The sequence below is a fragment of the Rhyacophila brunnea genome, unplaced genomic scaffold (genome assembly GCF_057557595.1).
Source record: "Rhyacophila brunnea isolate RB1 unplaced genomic scaffold, BYU_Rbru_1.0 scaffold_3, whole genome shotgun sequence".
In the NCBI taxonomy this organism is placed as follows: Eukaryota; Metazoa; Arthropoda; class Insecta; order Trichoptera; family Rhyacophilidae; genus Rhyacophila; species Rhyacophila brunnea.
The window spans coordinates 25,605,329-25,624,700 of NW_028232965.1; the positions used below are offsets into that span (position 1 = coordinate 25,605,329).

Sequence of the window (19,372 nt, forward strand, 5' to 3'; positions counted from 1 at the left end):
CTGTGTTTTTATACCCAAAACTCACTCACATGTTCATATTATTATATTCGGTCTTTCTCTCAAAAGTGTCTACAAGTTCATTTGTTTTCAGTCCGCTTACACTTTGTTAACGTTAGTTTTAAAAAAGATAATCTTTGTTTCCTGGTGAAAAATTCGGCCGCAGATATTATTTATTTAAAAAATTTGATTGAACATTTTTGTTATTTATTTTCAGAGTTGCCAGAGTCTGCTCCTGTGATCACATCAGAGAAGTTGAGAGTTTCCGTGGGAGATACTCTTCGAGCGCGGTGCATTGCCCCGCCTGCGCATCCACCAGCAAACCTCACGTGGATACTTAATAATGTTCCTGTAAGTATTAAATTGAAAGTAGATTAATTAAAAAATAACATACTTTATGTAAGTGATAAAAATTGAATAATTAAAAGTGAACATATTCGAAATTTAAAAGATCTTGCGTAGCCTAGAATTGAGAACGAATAACCCACAAAGGTAATATTATTTAAAAGTATTAAGGGAGGGATTTAAGAGGATAAAAGGATTTGAGACATTGTTATCGTAGAAAAGATACACAATAAAAAACAAATTTATAAGCTATATGTAAGAACTCCTAAAAGATGGGAGAATATCAAGAAATCAACTTTACAGTCTGAATAGTTGACGCATCAGAATCTACAGTAACGATGACGTGAGAAACTTAATTTTATATGTATTTTAATAATGATAATATGGCATTACAGTTTTTTGTTAGAGCGACCGATTCTGTATAAATACTAATTTGTGGGTTATGGATTCGATCGAGCCCATGGCCGATCAAATAAATACATATTTTTTCAATGTTCATTAATTTATTGATCCAGTGCAATGGGTTGGGCGAATAGCTAATAACTTTCCTCGTTTAAAAAATATTTGTGTGCGAATGTTCATATGTTCTGATTAGGATTGAACATGGTAATTTAACCCCTTGCCCCAGATATTTATAATATAATAAAAATATACTATAAATATTATACAATTAATACCAAAAAAAGAGAATATAATATTAAATTTTACTTATAGTTAACAAAAATAAGAAAAGTAATGATCGTAGAATAATAATTAGAATTTACATATGCATTTAGCATGTTAATTAAATGTGGTAATTAAATAGTAATTAACAGGCCCGTTCTGTTCTGGGTCGGAATCATTTCCTCGTGTCATGTCTACCAGGCACCATTAGCGAGGGGTGCAAGACTGGTCAATGCGCTCCTCAAATACATAGACATTTTCAGTTACGTGCTATGTATTTAGTTTTCGAAATTATTTTTTATTTCTAATATTTTATGTTTTTTTTAATATTTTATTCTTCTCCCTTGTGAAGGTAATATTTATAGTAATGTATATTTTATATTGTGAACGTCTTGAACTTTTTTTTATGTATCAATGTTTTGTTTTCTTAAATAAATAAATATAAGAGACAATCTATAACAATTTAATTGTCAACAATTATATAGCTATTTAATAAAATACAATAACTGAATATGTCATCCGCACGATGGATGGCATCGCGAAATACCATATCTTTTCTGCAAAGTAATATAAATTTAATATAATAAAAAAGAGAATTTGTACGTATTGTGCACATAATTACAATAAAATATATATTTTAATTAATGCAAATAGATTAAGTAGGTACTTATGTTGAGGAAGGATTACATTAATTGAAGCATTATTTCAGAAGTTTAGGAGTAAAGCACGTGCTTTTCGATGGAAAGATTTATTCGCTATGTTTACTAACTGACCTGCTTTTAGGTTGATTAATACTATCACGATATAGGATTAATTACAATTATTATTATTAGTTTATTACACAGAACGCGTAAGGTCACGTTATTATTGCGTAGTTTTGGTATTAAATTAATTACCTACTACTGGGTATGTACTAATTATATATGTATAGTATGATTATATATTATATACATCTATCACAAGTCAAAGGTCGGGTTCCGTTTATTTTTGAGCGAAAATGAGTTATGAACGTAGACCTTCTTAAGTATATTGTCTACATATTAGTAAAATAATGGATGGCATACAATGAACAACGACAATGTTAACTTATAGTTTAAAGTCAAAAGTCAAGTTTAGTGTCAAAGCTTATTTTCAAAGTCAAAAGTCTGTAGTCCAGATACCTACTTTAAAACTATAAAATATAAACTAATAGGATTATATTAGTGACAAACGAAATAAAATAACACACAAAGTGCAAAACTTGAATAATTTATAATAATATGTGATACCCAATTTTAGACTGGTGTACAAGTATTAAGTAAGTTGAGTTATCTTTGTCTTCTTCTGACACTGCAACCAATTGTGAAAGATAAGAAAAAAATGGTATAAAATTATTCATTTCGAAAAGAATGTTTTTAGGTATGTTATAAAACAAATTTTATTTTGATTGTTTATTGGACTATCCATAAAATATTATAATTTTCATTAAAATATTGGATCATAATTTTTTAACATTAGATAAACCAAAGTCTAACATATTGTTTACTGATTTATTTGGGAATAATACTGTTATATTGAATACGAAATAAGTACACGTTTTATGAAAAAAATAAGTAAATTGTTGAAATTCGTACGTTATTTAGACTATATTGAATACTACTGTTAAAAATTTTGTTGATATATTTTATTTTATGATAACTGTACTTTATAATGCAAGGTATACTAGTTTAAAACCATTAACTTGTGGCAGTATAATTTATTTAATGTTTAAAATATTTTTGTTATATTTAATTTAAATAGTCATCAAACATCCTCAATCATTAGTTGGTATTGATTTTAGAAATATGTAAAATTAGATTTCTTTTAAATACTTTATAAGATAATATTATAAATTATATTAAATTTAGTACAGATTGGTTAATTAGTCGATCCTTATTCGGTAATCACATCACTATCGATATTTTATTTAAGACTATTCATATAGTATTTATTATGACTCAAGTTTTGTAAATTGGTGTACAATATAATATTATTATGGTGATGCTTAAGGGAAATAGTATTAAATCGACTGTCTGTGTATTATTTATGATCGATGACCTTGAATGGCGTTAGGGTTATTATTCAAATTTTGTTGTTAATTCATGATTAGACGCTGATTAATATTTCGAGGACTAATTCACTAACTAAAATAAATACAAAAGTATCGATTTTCATACAAGATGTTGTCAGTAAGAACAAATTTATTATATTTTTGCTACTATTTAATCATAATAATTGTGTCAAAAGTAATTAAAATAAATATTAATTATACATATACTGACTGGTATAGATACATTACAATAGGGTGGCTCTGTGGTGATTGGACTATGTAGAATGAGGCAAAGAATTTTCGCTCCCAAGAGTTCACGTTTTCTAGCGGCGGTCACGATCTAAGGTTGGGTTTCATTGTTGATGATTTAGTTAGACGAAGAGTGTACTAATATGATGTTACTGAAAAAAATATCCACTGATATGTATGGTATTTTTATAATTTATTATAATTGTGTTTTGTGTCGACTATACAATAAAAGTTTGAAATGTTACGGTATGGAATTCCATGAATAGGCTGAATTCTAGTATTAATTTTACAATTGATGATTATTAACTATATAGTACTCATAATGATTTTTTCTAAATACTGTCACACTATGCGGTTCATGTGGTCTAAGTCGGAGATTAAATTGCTGTTTATTTATTCACCTATAAAATAGTGAAAAAAGTCGTATCTACTTATGTTTTATTGAAAATTTTAATTTAAAACATGATAGTTTGAATGATTTCGTATTTATGTGTTTATATTATTAGGTTTAAATATTTTTCACTGTGGAATAATATTAGAATCTAATAATTTTCTAATTGTTACGGAATTGTTCTCATTTTTCATTGTATTGGTGAAATTATATATCTTCTATAAGAATTATTAAAGAAAACCGATACATATTTGTTAGATAGCTATAAAATGTACCTACTATATACATATATGTACCTACTTTAATAATTAAACATTTATAAGCGGAGAAAGTTTTTTGTATAATATACTAATATACTGCCTAGTCACAAAAGTATTTACGGATTAGACCAAAAATGCCTGCAATATACAAAGTATTTTTTGTGTATTAATATATAATTGTAATAAAGCATTGTATATAATCATAGAATTCATTATTTCATGAATAAAATTATTCAGAATGAAATTTGTCAATTGACTGAAAATATGTATATTTCTTTCAAATTTAAACTATAAGTAAATGTTTTAAAATATAGCTAATTGTATTATTATTTAAACATTCGTAACCCTAAAATTACTATTAAGTTCTACGAGTACAAATTCCATAATAGCTGTGACAATTTGACTTATGTTTAGAAAAGTTATGTAAGTAATTTATTTCCAATTAAGTAAATAAAAAAATTGCATGAAAAAGATAAATTTATTAAAAAAATAAAGTGAGTAATACGAGTAAGCATTATCGGTTCATTTTAATCATCGTATTTCATCAAAACAGTGAAAAAAAATGAGCGAATCACATTAAAGTCAATATAACTAATCACTGATTTAAAATTTTCGGTTTGCCTAATAATATGGTCTATAAATATCCCGGAAGTTCAAATTATGGAATGAATGTGTAATCTAACAGAGTGCTTCACTTTCCAATTACATTTTTTTATGTCAAAAATATTGGGCAAGTTCATGTCACACGTTCTGGAATTCATCTTTCAGAGCGGTGTTTAATGGATATCGAAAAGAAATTTCGCGCAGTGAAAAACGTCAAATGTCACTGCCACGTTGCCGACAGCTATCCCATTCCGAGCAATTTCTTTCTTCCCCAAATCAGGGCTGTACTTGACGGCGGTATAGCACGAAATATACGATCATCACTACGCATTTCATCCGACAAATTGACGGGATTTATATGCATATCCATATAATATATGCGACTTATATGCAGTGTAAATGAGAACCCGGCACTACTTGCCTACGTATCAGTCTTAGAAATCGGGAGAAGCAGTTGTTTGTTCTCACAAGGGGTGTAGGACTAACCAATCGTTGGTAATGCAAATTTAATAATTATTGTGTTCATCCAAATTGTTTTTTATTCGGATATATTATATTTGCATGAAGTGAGTTAGGTGGGCGTTGTTTTATGAATTCCTAAAATGATATCTGTTTCAATCATTCGGTGTACTTCCATGTATTTTTTTGTATGATTTTTCTATTTACTCTTCTGATTACGCTGTTTTTCGACTAAAAATTGTTAATACTGTTGACTATTTGATTATTTTTTGTCACATTCTAAATATCTTGAATTTATAATTTGTGGAGTTAATGTAAAATAAATATATTTTATTTGAATCATTCACGTATATAATATGAATCTTATCTGAATCTATAATATAATACAACTACCATCCATCTATATTCTATAATAAATCACATCATCCTCCGCATATTTTGTTATAAACATAAAATAATGCAATTACAAATAACCTTCTAAGAACAAGATTAAATTAATTTAATTCCAAAAAAGTGTAGCATACACAATTTTAATAAAAGGGATAAAAACTGAAACAATTTAATGAAAACGTATCCACTGAGTTTTGGAATACTAGCATTAGTTAGTTTTTTTTTTAAATTGTGTTTGGTTTTTAAGTTCATAAGTAGTCTCGAAAATCTTGTAATAGTTTATTATTGCGAAACGCAGATATATATATATTATCCCTTCCAAATGTGCAATTAAAAAAAATGCTTTACGAATATTTTGTTTTTTTATTGTAGGTAATAGACTTTTGTGTATATTTTTATATAATTGTTAATTTATAATTTTTACGATTACTCATGACTATAAGAATTTTGAATTCAACTAAACTTTAGTATTAAAAAAATATATGAATAACTGGCAGAGAAACTATATAATAATAATATGTTTTCTTAAATGACGGAAATGAAATCAAAAAATATGAATACATAAAATTCATGGCGTTTTAAGATTATATACCAATTTTATAACTGTAATATTTTATTGGTTGTTGGTTTTTCAAAAATATGTTTGGTTTATATGGACCAAACTGTTGAAAAAATAAAAATAAAAATGTTAATATAAAAGTTACCATTGCACATTGAATCATTGAGTTTCTCTACTATTTGTAACAGTATCGACTTAACACTATACTTCATAAACAAAAAAAAAACTAAATAACTTTGTAAACTCATTAAGTAATATTGACACACCTTTCAACATGGAATAGTTACAAGCTTTTCGACCAAAGAATTGAGGCCTTGTACTGGATCAAAATAAATATACCTACACTGAAAAATACAAAATGCATTTTTTGTCCAGGCAAGAGTTTGGTCCCGCAGCCCACATGTTCGTATTTACTCGTATATAAAGATTGCCGCTTTACCTACTAGGTGAAAGTAGGTGAAAACATAGTATAGTTATTTTAATTTTACAAAATAATACTGTTTACGTGACGTTCATAGAAAGTTAATCATATACTATACTAGAAAGGCCACTATTTTATAATTTAAATTTGTTTTATGGAGTTTTATTTTATCAACGATATCAAAAATCCAGCACTGAATTGAAGTGTCGTTTGGTTCTCGGTGTGGTCGTTGCCTTATCTTCCAACGGTTCACACATTGGACTGCCATTAATTTGTCTTCCTATGCTTCCAATTTGTTTGCTGTCAGATGTAGTATTCGGTTTCGCGATGCAAAAGGGAGGGACTGGAGGGGTGGAAAGGGTTGTACCCCACTACCTCTGCAGTATGTGCCAACTATCGTCGGCTGCAGTGAAAACTCAAATTTATGTCTTGCATTTGCGATAATGCATTCTTGTGTGCTGCTTTACGATTATCTTTTTAAAATGTGGCTGATTTCAATACACTCGTGCGACATGTTATTTTAAAACTAGGCTCGAAAATTGTATGAATAATATATTAAATTGACAACATATTTTTTAATATTCTGCAAAAATTGCTATTGTCACACAATTGTCGCAGTTGATTTCTTAAAATTTTTAAATTTATGTTTATTATTTATTTTTAAAATTGTTCATTATTACCTAAACCAGTTAGCTATTTTATTATGCCTGCGACGAATGATTGGTATACACTTATGACGTAGTGAGTCTTTGATTTTAATTCCAGATCTGGAAAATCCACATGATATTTTTAAATGTGTATTTAGACCCATAGGTTAAACAAGCGGCTAACATTCATTTATCCTTCATTAAGATCGACATATATTTGTGGAGACAATTAAAAATATAATGTATATTTGGAAAGTAATAACATTCAGATACGTAATAATATTATGATTCAATAGTAAATAAAATTACTAAATAAATTGACAGGTGTATGAGAATAGAAAACGTATAATTAAATATTAAATACCTATTGATGCGTGATACAAGATTCACATACGAAAATGATTTATTTTCTATTTTAAACATTAATAAAATTGTCAGATATTTTTTTTAGAATAAAAATGATGAATCCTTTAAAAATGAGAGCTCATTTACTGAATTGCTGAATGAAAAAAAAAGTTACGTAGAATTTACAATCGCATATTTAACCTATTTATTCAGCTGGATAATCGCTTTTCATTATTATCTCATATATATTATTATATAATTATTTCTTTCCATAATATATGATTTATATATCGTAATAATACAGTCACGTCTTATGTTGTTGTATTTAAACAATTTATACAGGTAGGAATGCTTGTATTGTTACTAATATTTAATTATTTTTCTTCATATTATTATGATATGGTTTTGTTAATGTAATAGAATTGTATCTATAACATGTATTAACATTGGTTTGAAATATAAATACGGCTAATATCTCAGTGAATATAATTATAAAAGCGATTAAAAATACATTAATATATGAAACTGGTAAAAATTATGATATTATATAAAAACCTTGTATTATTATTTAATTATAACTAATGATAACATTATGTGCAAAAGAAAAATATTATATTTTTAGGAACATAAAGTAAATTACCATAATTGGGAAAATGGTATGTACCTACGTGTTGGGCATCGTTACAGCCTGGGAGTATACTTTTTAAAATCTGTATTTTTATACTTCGATATTTTCGATTTCATTATTTACTTTGCGATAATTTGACGATCCATCAAAAAATGCGAATATTTTTTTTCATAAAAATGCTTCGAAGCATCTTTCTTGCTCAAGAATTTATTGCTCCGCCATCATAAATAATGATGTAATACGTAGCATATTGATTAAAAAAATATCAACGGAGGAGGGATTGGACAAAATAAAGTGAAATTTATTTCGGGGCGCCTCTACTTTTTTTCAAATTGCGGTAGCTTTCTTCAACTGCTGGGAAAATTTTTAGTCAAATGAAAAATTTCAGGCGATTCTTTTTATAAGCCTTGAAAAAATCTGTAACATTTTTTTTCTGTTGTGAATCCTTTTGAGGACCATTAAATAAAGTTTTTATATTCGAACAAAAACAGGTTTAAAATATACTTGTCTCATAAAAAAATACAGAGAAAATATAACTAACATAAATTATAAATAGTCTCAAAGGATATTTTGATATATTATTAATAATTGAGAAAAATATTCCATTAAATAATCATAAATTTATTTGGGTATTTGACAAAATTCTGATAAATAACAATTAGTCAAAATAAACTGAGGCTATAAATTTTAAATCATGGCAAAAAATATAAAATCATTAATTTGAAATGCATCCAGAAACTAAATACCTTCTACAATTTTTCAAATAGACTTTCCACATTATACATTTTTAATGAAGAATACATGCTACATTTCTAAAGTTTGTGTATATTTTAGCTTAGAATAAAGAATAATTAAATTTATAAGCAACATACCGACATAGTCATATATTTATTATTTTTAGATATATAATTATTGTGACTAAGATAAAACGTTGATTTTCACAAATTTCATTGTAAATAAAATAACTTACAAGGTTTAAAATATATAATTATTGTTAATATCTTTTATAATGAAAATAATGAATGTGCGTTATAATACTCACCGAGCAATATTTTATTAACTTGTTAAGTATTCTTTAGTCTTATGTAAATACGTAATTACTATAATTTGAGATGTTAAAAAAGAGAAGGCAACGGCGATTCCGCAAGCCTCTCTTGAGAAAAAAATCTGAAGCAGTTAGGCAGTAGTAGACAGGACTGCGTGGAAGTATTTCCAGCGGTCGCCGGCGCCTGAAAGCTCGACATAGCTGTAAGTTCGCCCCTCTCCCGGACGTTAATGAATGTTTATTTTTCATTTTCCACCCTCCCGGGGCGGTCGAAGGGCTGGCCAGTAACCGGGCGCACGCGGGGCGGAAAATTGGTGTGGGCGAGCGTATCACCACTTACGCTTCTTTTACTGCGTTACTAAAGTAGGCTTATTTCTTAACAGCGGGCTTGCTTGACGGATACCGAGCTTACAGCAATCTTTTCAGAGCGCTAAAACAGAAAAAAATACACTTCTTGTTTTCAATTGAAATACAAATACTAAGTATTTAAATATAGTGCTACTTTTTGTCTCCTTCATTTATAAAAGCGATTGTGAACATAACAATACAATATATTGATTATATGAATTATAGTAATTTTAAACACTATTTTAATGGTATTAACTGTCAATTATTCTTCTTGAAAAAACATAATAAAATATTATTCTTCCATAATATTGTCCAATATAATATGTTGTATCTATTGCAAAAGAAAAACCGATTGCGAAATTATCGACAGTATATCATTTCGCTTTTAACCTGAGTACCTATATAATATCATATTGTATAAAAATATATCTTGCTTATGAGTAGAGTATACGTTTTATAACTTTGCATTTTTTACTACACTGATAGGCCTTTTTGCCTGATTATCTCTCATAAAATTAGATCAAATAATATTCACTTGTATTAATATATGTAGTAATAAATAAGTAAATAGATAATATATGTAAACAATATATTTTTAGAATATATGACACCATATTGTATATCCTAGAGCCGGAGTACACAGTTATTAAACATATACTCTACCTTTGTAAATATTAGGTATATGGGATTTAATTTGCCACTTTCTTTAGATCAATATATTTTCTGAAAATAATATTTGTTTTCTTTTTACAACAGATGAAAGGAACAGCACTTGATTTGGATCCAATCGTCACTCCAAAAGTAACCAATCACCCTACGACAGGTTATGCCAATATGCTTGCACCAGGAATCAGGCATCCTAACAATGAAACTAAGCTAGTAGGTCACACATATCTCAGCAGCGATGACGTAGAGAACGAAAATGTGGGAATCGTTGTACGAGGCCGAAGAAACTTGGCTGAAAAAAGAACTGATATAGACGCACACAGGAGAAGTGAATCGTCAACAAAGGGAAACATGCAAACAGATGATAAAAATATTAGCGTGTTTGATTCCGTAGAAGTTGATAGTGGAAAGTGGGGGAATAAGTTCGGATATGACTCGGTCGCAATTCCCGAAGAACACATCGTTAAAAGAAGGAGTGGTTCATCGTTGGTGCTTTCAATAACGCAAGAGAGCTTTCAACAGGGAAGGATGACGCTTACCTGCAGAGCTACCGTATTTTCTCTTTACAACGCGCAAGCACATCTTATACTTGATGGGGAAAAGCCTCAGATTGCGTCGGTTCTGGGAACTAGGGAAAGCTCGAGTGGTAAGTTGAACGCAAACTTAGTTCTGAGCCTTTAAGTTTATTATAAATCTTGCTTAATATCCTTATTGACGTCTAAATATTTAGTACTCGTTTCTTATCTGATAGTCAAAATATATAATATGAAATTATAGTTAACTATTCAGAAATTTACTTTTAAAAGGAAATATACATATTAATAAACTATTTATTTTATTCGACGAATAATACACAAGATTTAAGAATGTAATGTTCTAAATATTGAACATACATAACTTAAAAACATCATACATATCCCCACTAGATTTAAAAAAAAAATACATATAATGGGACCTGGACCCGTAATCTCTGGATTAGCGGCAGTGTGCTTTTTCCAGTGGGTATATGTGATTTTTTCAAATTAAGTATGTTAATTATTCATATTATTATTACATTATTGTGTACAATTAAAATATTTTTTCCTGTCATCTATCTTAAAATTTACTTAAATATTACCTACTAATTTGTAATCTTTCCATAACAAGATACACGATCATACTCGAATGAATGTAATTTTGAGAATTATTTTAAATAACTTGTTATAAAAATATTATTTTCAACATAACTTTTGAAACTATTCCCCTTCACTTAGTATTTAAAAATAGTACAAACAGATATAAATATTTTGATTGTCAAATAATTACTTATCAAGTATCTTCATTTGATTAATTATTAGTATAAATTATCACGTTTGTTCTATTTATTATTTATTGCATTCAATGTTATCAACTTTATTTCTCTATATCGTTAGGTTTATTTTTGATCCAAGTTTTAAGTTTAGTTCCAGCTATCTAAGTTAGAATAAACGATGGTCAGTAGATATTCTGCACGTAATGAAGTGTGAGAATATGTCTACCCAACACAGATGCATGAATTCCAAAATTTTCTTATTTGTCTTCCCCATATAACCATAATCTTTATTTACCGTAGATTTTTTTGACATGCTTATATTCAAAATATAAGTTAATATAATTATGTAATGAAGTGAGCAGACTGTGCAATAATTAGACGTCTACTTTTGACATGATAGGTGTATGGGGATGGTCCCTACGAACCCCTAAGGTAGAGCTACCTCTGATTTCTTGTATGATATACGGTCAACTCTCTTAATTATGAAAGTTAATTTTGTATTTAGTGAATCGACAATGTTTTTTATATTATTATTTATGTTTTCCACTAATATTTTTGTGTTTTGTTTCAGGTGCTAAGTACAGTAACGAGTTATTTGGAATGGTGATCTATATAACACTTGTCTTCTTGATAGAGTTATTGCGGTAACGGTTTGGCTAAGTGAAGAAATATAATTCATTTGGTTGACCAGATAAAGAAGAAATGACTTTTCTCTGAAATTACTCCGGTGTACTTTGGTTTGTTTCGGTTAAGACTTTCTGTGGATGTGTCCAGTTCTTTTGAAAAGTGCTACAATTCTTGACAATAATTCAGTGAAATAAAACATTGTTTTAATGAGATCTTTATAATGTGTGATAATATTATGAAGCTGTTGAAATACTAGTGTCATGCCTAAGTTCTGTTACTAATCTACACTCAATTATTACTCTCAGATTATACTTATAAGAGCTGTTACTTATTGTAAATGTATGTTAAAAACAGGTTTTAAATGATTTTTTATCAAAAAAATAGGAAACTTCACAAACAAAAAAAAATCAACGAAATATAACTTAAAGTTTATCTACGTATCTATATTAAAACAAAATGTTTTAATTAAATAATATGGATTATTATGATTGTGATTTATGTCATGAAAATGGAAATTATTTATTTGTTCATTAGAATGCACATTCAATATTTTTTTATGGATGTCATAGTACAACGCCGAGACATCTATGATTATTAATAATAATATATTGTATTACATCAACATTCCATGTGATAATCAATGTAATAAAATAAATTTCTACAATAATAAAAATATATTGCAATTATTATATCTTGAGAAATAAAGAAAGTTTTTTGTGAAGTTTGGTTGTATAAAGATAGTTTTATTTCGGGGGAAATCGATCGCTTAGTCTGCAAATTTCCCGAATGCTTATTATCTATTTCGTTAAAAAATAAATTAATTTCATGTTCAAGGAATATACATAATAATATACCACATTAATTGTAAATAACATTTATTTTGAAATATAACAGTATATTATTTACTAGTTTTCAATCCAAGCCGAACCGATTTAAAAATAATTTTGAATTAATAAATAAAATATTTCAAGATGAGACATGAACACACATTAATTACGTGAGTTCTTATTAGTATTACCACAAACCACAAACAAAGGTTGTCTCACATTTAAAACTAGTGTAACTCCTTTTGGCAGACTATGTCTGAAGACGGGAAGATACAGGATTTTCTTCAGAAAAGAAAATGATAAGCCAGGAGACCTACATTGAGAAGGTTAGGTTGTGTGGATATCTCTGAATCTAAGGTATTAGACAGTAGGGGGTGAAAACACTTCCTGGAGTGGTATATACTCTATACCTACACTGGATCATAATGCTGCTGAAAATAATAACGTAAACTATTATAAAATACCAATATATTTCCTAGATATTGTATTTAAATCTGATAATGGTACAACATTTTTTCATTTAACTAACATTTTTTACGACATATTAAATAATTGACTTACATACATTTATTATATTTGATTACTTCTTAAAACCTGCGGTACATAGCGCTAAGAATATAGGGAATCATACATATTCAGTTGACTTGAAGGAAGAATAGTTAAAATAGCTTGTTTTATATTTCCTAATACATAATTTTGTGTAAATATTAATTGGCTATGCAGTAACTAGAAAAAAATACTAAAAATTAAGTATGTGACATTTAAAATTTAAATAGTAACACAGAATTCCAATTTAACATAAACGAATCTTTAATTGTTTATCAATCGTACAAAAAATAATCATTGTATAATAAAATATGAATATTAATTATAACGTGAAAAAGGGTTATGTTATTTGTTAATATTATGAATTATTTTGTAGATCAATTTTGTAAACTATAAAATGGATTTTGTATATAATAGGTGGAAATTGTAAATATTAAAAAAATGTTTGTAATAAATACGATGTTACGAATAAATAAATCATTGTCATAAAATAACAAAAACGAAAGCTTTTTTCTTGTTATTTATTTATTTTTGCCCTTTATATTTTATAATAAAAGTATACTTGATATACTGATAAGCTACTAGGTTTAAATAGTACGTAATTTATTTTGCAGTATTTAACAATCATTATATAAACAAATTGAGATTGGTGTATTTTTTTTTTATAATAATAATAAATTTAAATAAAACATTTTTCGAACAATGTTTAACTTAGTAAATAATTGTTCAGAGAAAAATGATAAAAGTGTCATTTTAAAACGCTTTTATCATCCGCTACCACTGATTTAAAGTTTTAAAAATGCCTATGGATAGGGAGCATCTGCTTGTCAAGGTTTTAAGTTGATCGTAGAGAAAACATATATGAATATCTATATAAAAAAAAACTATCATGTCACTGGGCGATTTAACTAATATATACATACATATGTGGCCGATTCTATCAATATATATATAATAATACTGGTACTCGGTATTTGAAAAAAGTTTTGACGTGAAAATAATTTAGGCATACATGAACATAATATAGTGAATTCTTCTTCCGAATGGTGAGCTTCTCTTATGTTCTCATATACTTTATTAAGTGAAGCATAGTTTATAATATTAATGAATATTTGCTTACATTAAAAAAATGGAGTTTATTGCATGAAACGTCTCATATTTTCCTCGGAACGCCGTAGTAAACATTTATCAAAAGAATGATGCGGAAAATCTGAAATATCGTTTTGGGAAAAGTCGTTTATTTTGCAGGAAACACGCTGGAAAATGGCCCATGTACTCACTGTTAATCAATTTGACTTCGAACGAAGGAGATAATTTCATGATTTATTGGTGAAAGAAAGAATTGGTCTGTAAAAAGTAATAAAGAGTGGACGTTGATGAACGATGGAAAAAATGCCGCGCCGGATTTTTTTCCGACAAAAGTTTTTTTCACGTGAAATTTGTTGGTGCGAAAATGCTTTGTAAGATATTGAGTGTTTTTAAAGTTGCCTTGAGGATTTTTTGCGCCTATTTAAAAGCCTTCAGCTGGATGATAAAATTAATGTATTTCTCATAAAGTTTGTAATATCACGTTACGCGGCAAATTTAACAAGAAATTTATTTACGTCTCTCTCTCTGCCGCTACACAACCTGAAATATGCGTTTTCTTCGAGCTCTAACTTTTAACAGCCTTTAAAATAATAACGAAACACGATATTATGATGACCTTAATTCTTAGGTAGGAACAAAATTTCAATTGGATTACGGAAAGAATTTTTTAACACACAATATAATATATTATATACGAATAAAAAGTTTTCTCCAAAACTAACAACTACTTTCCTTGATTGGATTAATAATAAAAGCGAAGAAATAACTAAATAATAGACACTCACAACTTTATTATTTATTAACTTTTAATTTTTTTGTTGTTGAATAAAACATAAAAGTAAATAGAAAGTAGTATATTGAATAATACATTTTGTTTCCTATGAAGCTAAGTGGAAAATTAATCACCGTAAACATTTTGTGGCTGTATATTGGACTTTATATGATTGCGAACGGTGTCCCGCAATTCGTAGCCACATTATAACATTACAATAATACATGATGATTCCAAGTTAACAAAACTTTTAATAAATAAGCTATATTATATTTAGTGTGGGTAAGTTTTAGAAATAAAAATGGAAACATATGCTATAAAAAGTTATCAAATAATGGATTTATTTATCATTGATTTGTGAATATTAACAATACTATGACATTAAAGCTAAAGTGTTGTTTTTGAACAAAGTAGTATAATGTGTGTTATATCTTAGTAAAATAGTTATTATAATTGACTTTTCACATTAATTAAATGTTTCGATTTATACCAACATACCTATTCTGTTTCAAAATTATGGTTCGTTAAAACCATTAAAGTTTTGTATTATTTCATTTGAGTCGTTTTTTGCGACCTGGGTTTCGCCTTTCAGCATCTTCAGGTACTATGCGCACTCACCAATGGTAAATACACACTGACAACGAATACAATTTATTCTAACTTATATAACAAATTAATACAGTTAAGTAAGTAAAAACCTTATCATCCACCTATTAAGTCAAGAATCACAATAAAAAAATATAACAAATTATTAATAGTTGAAGTGTTTGTAATACACCCTACCTAATTGACAATAAGATGCCGAATCATTAATAATAAATTCAATACCCGTATTAAAAACCCTACATAACAGATCGTTAGATAACTAATTACTAATAATACATGCCGAAAGGCAACACTCGTGTCGCAAAAAACTACTCAAATGGAATAGTACAAAACATAAATTTATCAGAATTTAAATTTAAATTCCAAACATCAAGTATCCTCGGTCGATAGTATTAATATGTTCTAAGTGATGTTGAGTAGTATCTCTAAATTATATCTACCTTTAAGATAAATAGACAATCTCCAATATATTTTTATTAGCTCTTGTAAAATAATTTCGAAATATAGCATCGACGTAAAAAGTAAACTCGGCTTTAAAATGAATGGATGGGAACATTAAAAGATTTTTCACCTTTTAACCAAAAAAATCAAAAAGGGTTTAATTCAAAAGTAAATATAAATCATAATATACGTTAAGTAATTAGAGTACCTCTGTATAAAGTTTTTTTTAAAGACACTTTATAGAATTGTCAATATATCAATTATGTACGGATACTACATGAACTGCTTGATTAAAATGGTTATTTTATAATTTGAAACTGTCTATCTTTATAAAAATAAATAAAATTCAACTGGGTAGACCTTTGGGACAAAAAGCCAATCAGGAAGCCACGAATTTAATAATAAGACAAAGGGATCGAATACTTCTGCTCGATATTACTAGTAAAAGAAAGGAAGATAATCAGGACGGCTGTAAGATAAGTACCCAAGGATTGAATTTAGCATTAAGGAACGACGAAGAAGATGTAAGGTATTATTGGAGTTATAAAATGGTATATTCCATTAAATGTATTTTTAAATTCATAAGAGTAGTATTCTGTGACACGTATTGTAAAATCCACCCTGTGTGTTTATATTATTATAGTTCACCACAGTAGTGTTGTAGTGTTCTAATCGCCAGCGCCGCGACGCCTGAGAAGCGTCGACCGTGACGACTTAGTACATACTACTTGCACAAACTACCAAGAATCGTAATCTATGTTCTGCGGACCACTTGTGGTCTACGCGAAATTTGAATATGTGTTTATACTGGCACAGCTATGATAAATAATATGCAAGGAATTTGTACTTTAAGAAAATAGACGCGATAACGATGATAGTATGCTCATTTTAACTGTTAGGTTACATGTACATAATTTAACGTATTACATTTTGCTGTAGCATAATCTACTGTGAGCTACTTTACATGAAAAATGGCCGTGAATTATTAAGATCAATAAGCGTTTTTCGTGGATCATTGTTTTTAGTTTAAATTTTAATAGATTCAATAAGAACATTAGGTTGGTATCGGATATCCAATAATAAATTTATCATTAATATCAAATATTTCATAGGTACGACTTTATATACCTACCATAATTTTATATAAATTATACGATATGATTGTATCTCTAATTTATCTACCTACATACACGTTTTCTTGTCTTTCTCCTGAATTTCGGTAGTTTTTGTATTTAATTTAAGTATTTATTTAGATATGAATTTGATATCAAAACTATTTCCGATACAACATCTTATGGTAAACTGTGATACGACTAACTGCATATATAAAAAAATCCGGACTTGAACTGTTATACATACATGAACGATGTAAGTAGTTTTTAAAAGAAAATATAATATTTATTATAATCATAATATACTCATAATAAAATTAAAACATCGAGTTGGAAATGTTGTCATCCGTTTTCTTGTAAAACTCTCCCAGATCCAAAAAAAAAAATGTTAGGTCCTGGTGGCTCGAAGATTGGAACTGTTTTGTTCTCTTGCCTCTTTAAATTAAGTTGCAGCAAAATTTACCTTTCCTTATAACTGCATGACTGTACATTTCGACTACCTTATGGAATAACACACTAACTCTAAATTATAAACTTTTCAGGAGAGCAAAAAAACCATTCAAAAAAATCTGTAGCAAAAGCCGTTTATAGTGTGCAAATATAATTTAAATTATAATTTATATCTTTAAATAGCGAATCATTTAAGCAGACAATCAACTTTGGCATGACATTAATTTAGGAAATAACACCCTAAATGTGTTTTTCCACGTTAAGTTTGACAACTTAAATATTACATGTAGATTTGGTGTGATTTTTCCCGTTTATATTTTTAGAGGGTGTAGGATATCTATATTTGGTATGTTTTTCCACGTAATTATTTTTTTTTTCATAAAAAAAGTACCACGTAACTTGAGATGGTGTTTTTTTCCATGCTAATTCTTAACGATTATCTTAAATATCTCGACTTAGAGAGATTTTTGTTTTGAATTTTATGAGGAATGACATACTATGTGCTCTTAGTGTTGTTTTTCTCGATGATATTTGATTAAACCAAAAATATTTTTGATATTTTGATAATATGAGGAGATTTTTTAATTAAACAATATTTTATCGCAATAAACTGTATTTAAACCATTCAGTCAGTTTTAGGTTATTGTTTTACAGAACATAATATTATATTAAGATAATTGCAAAAGGTACTAAATGAATATTTCATTCAACATAATAATGATTGATAGTATAGGTTAAAAAAAATTATAGGATAGATAGTTACGTATATATTTTACGTAAATTACGTTTTCCTTGCAGCATTGTCAAGTAAATAGGTACCTTAATGGATAATAATTATAAACGTTATGTAAATAAATCTTCTTTTATAATATTAAGTGTGGGAAAACTATCAACTAACATACAACTGTATTCATAAAATTAGATTAAAAATATGTAAAAATATTACTTATTAGACTTATACTTCTTATACAGCTACTTATTTCTATCGCACGTCGCTTAGCTGTTTGTAGATGCCAAAGATAACAATAGCCATCCTTGCTAACAATATCATAAACAGTGAGATTGTAGATGGCATATTTTCTTTTATAATGAAAGACTCATACTTCACTTCGTGACACAGTTAAAACTTTTTGTAAATCAAAGCATGCTATAACAGTTGTAATGCGATTTTCTTTTGCACGACTTATATCACCCTGTTTCATCTCTCTCGAACGTTCTGTAAATAGTAAATGTTGCTGATAATCACTTTCCAGTTATTGTTTACGTTCCTGTGAAAAATATTTCTTTATATTGGCGTTCAGTAGCAATTGGAAACTGATAATTTTGTATTCCAAACCATATGCTATATTGGCGAAACATTTTCACCATATTCAAATTCTCGTCTAAATATCCTTTTTGACCATTTTTTCTAACATATACTGAAATTACTTTTTAGGAAAGATATTATTATATTCAATTACACTATTTTTTGTTGCTTCATTGAGTGCATGAGGACGGTTGTTGTGCCTGCCTCGACTATCCAATAGC

At 28.0% G+C, this 19,372-nt stretch overlaps 1 protein-coding gene across 1 annotated transcript in view; it reads left to right on the forward strand.

The window, feature by feature from the left end:
* LOC147068122 (uncharacterized) overlaps window positions 1–12,646 on the forward strand; it is a 144,350-nt gene extending 131,704 nt beyond the window's left edge. The window contains exons 4-6 of the mRNA XM_085952306.1: window positions 215–348; window positions 10,175–10,730; window positions 11,947–12,646. Coding sequence (XP_085808432.1) covers window positions 215–348; window positions 10,175–10,730; window positions 11,947–12,023 — 767 coding nt within the window. The 3' untranslated portion in view covers window positions 12,024–12,646. The remainder of the gene's footprint in view (window positions 1–214; window positions 349–10,174; window positions 10,731–11,946) is intronic.
* Window positions 12,647–19,372: the final 6,726 nt, after the last annotated feature.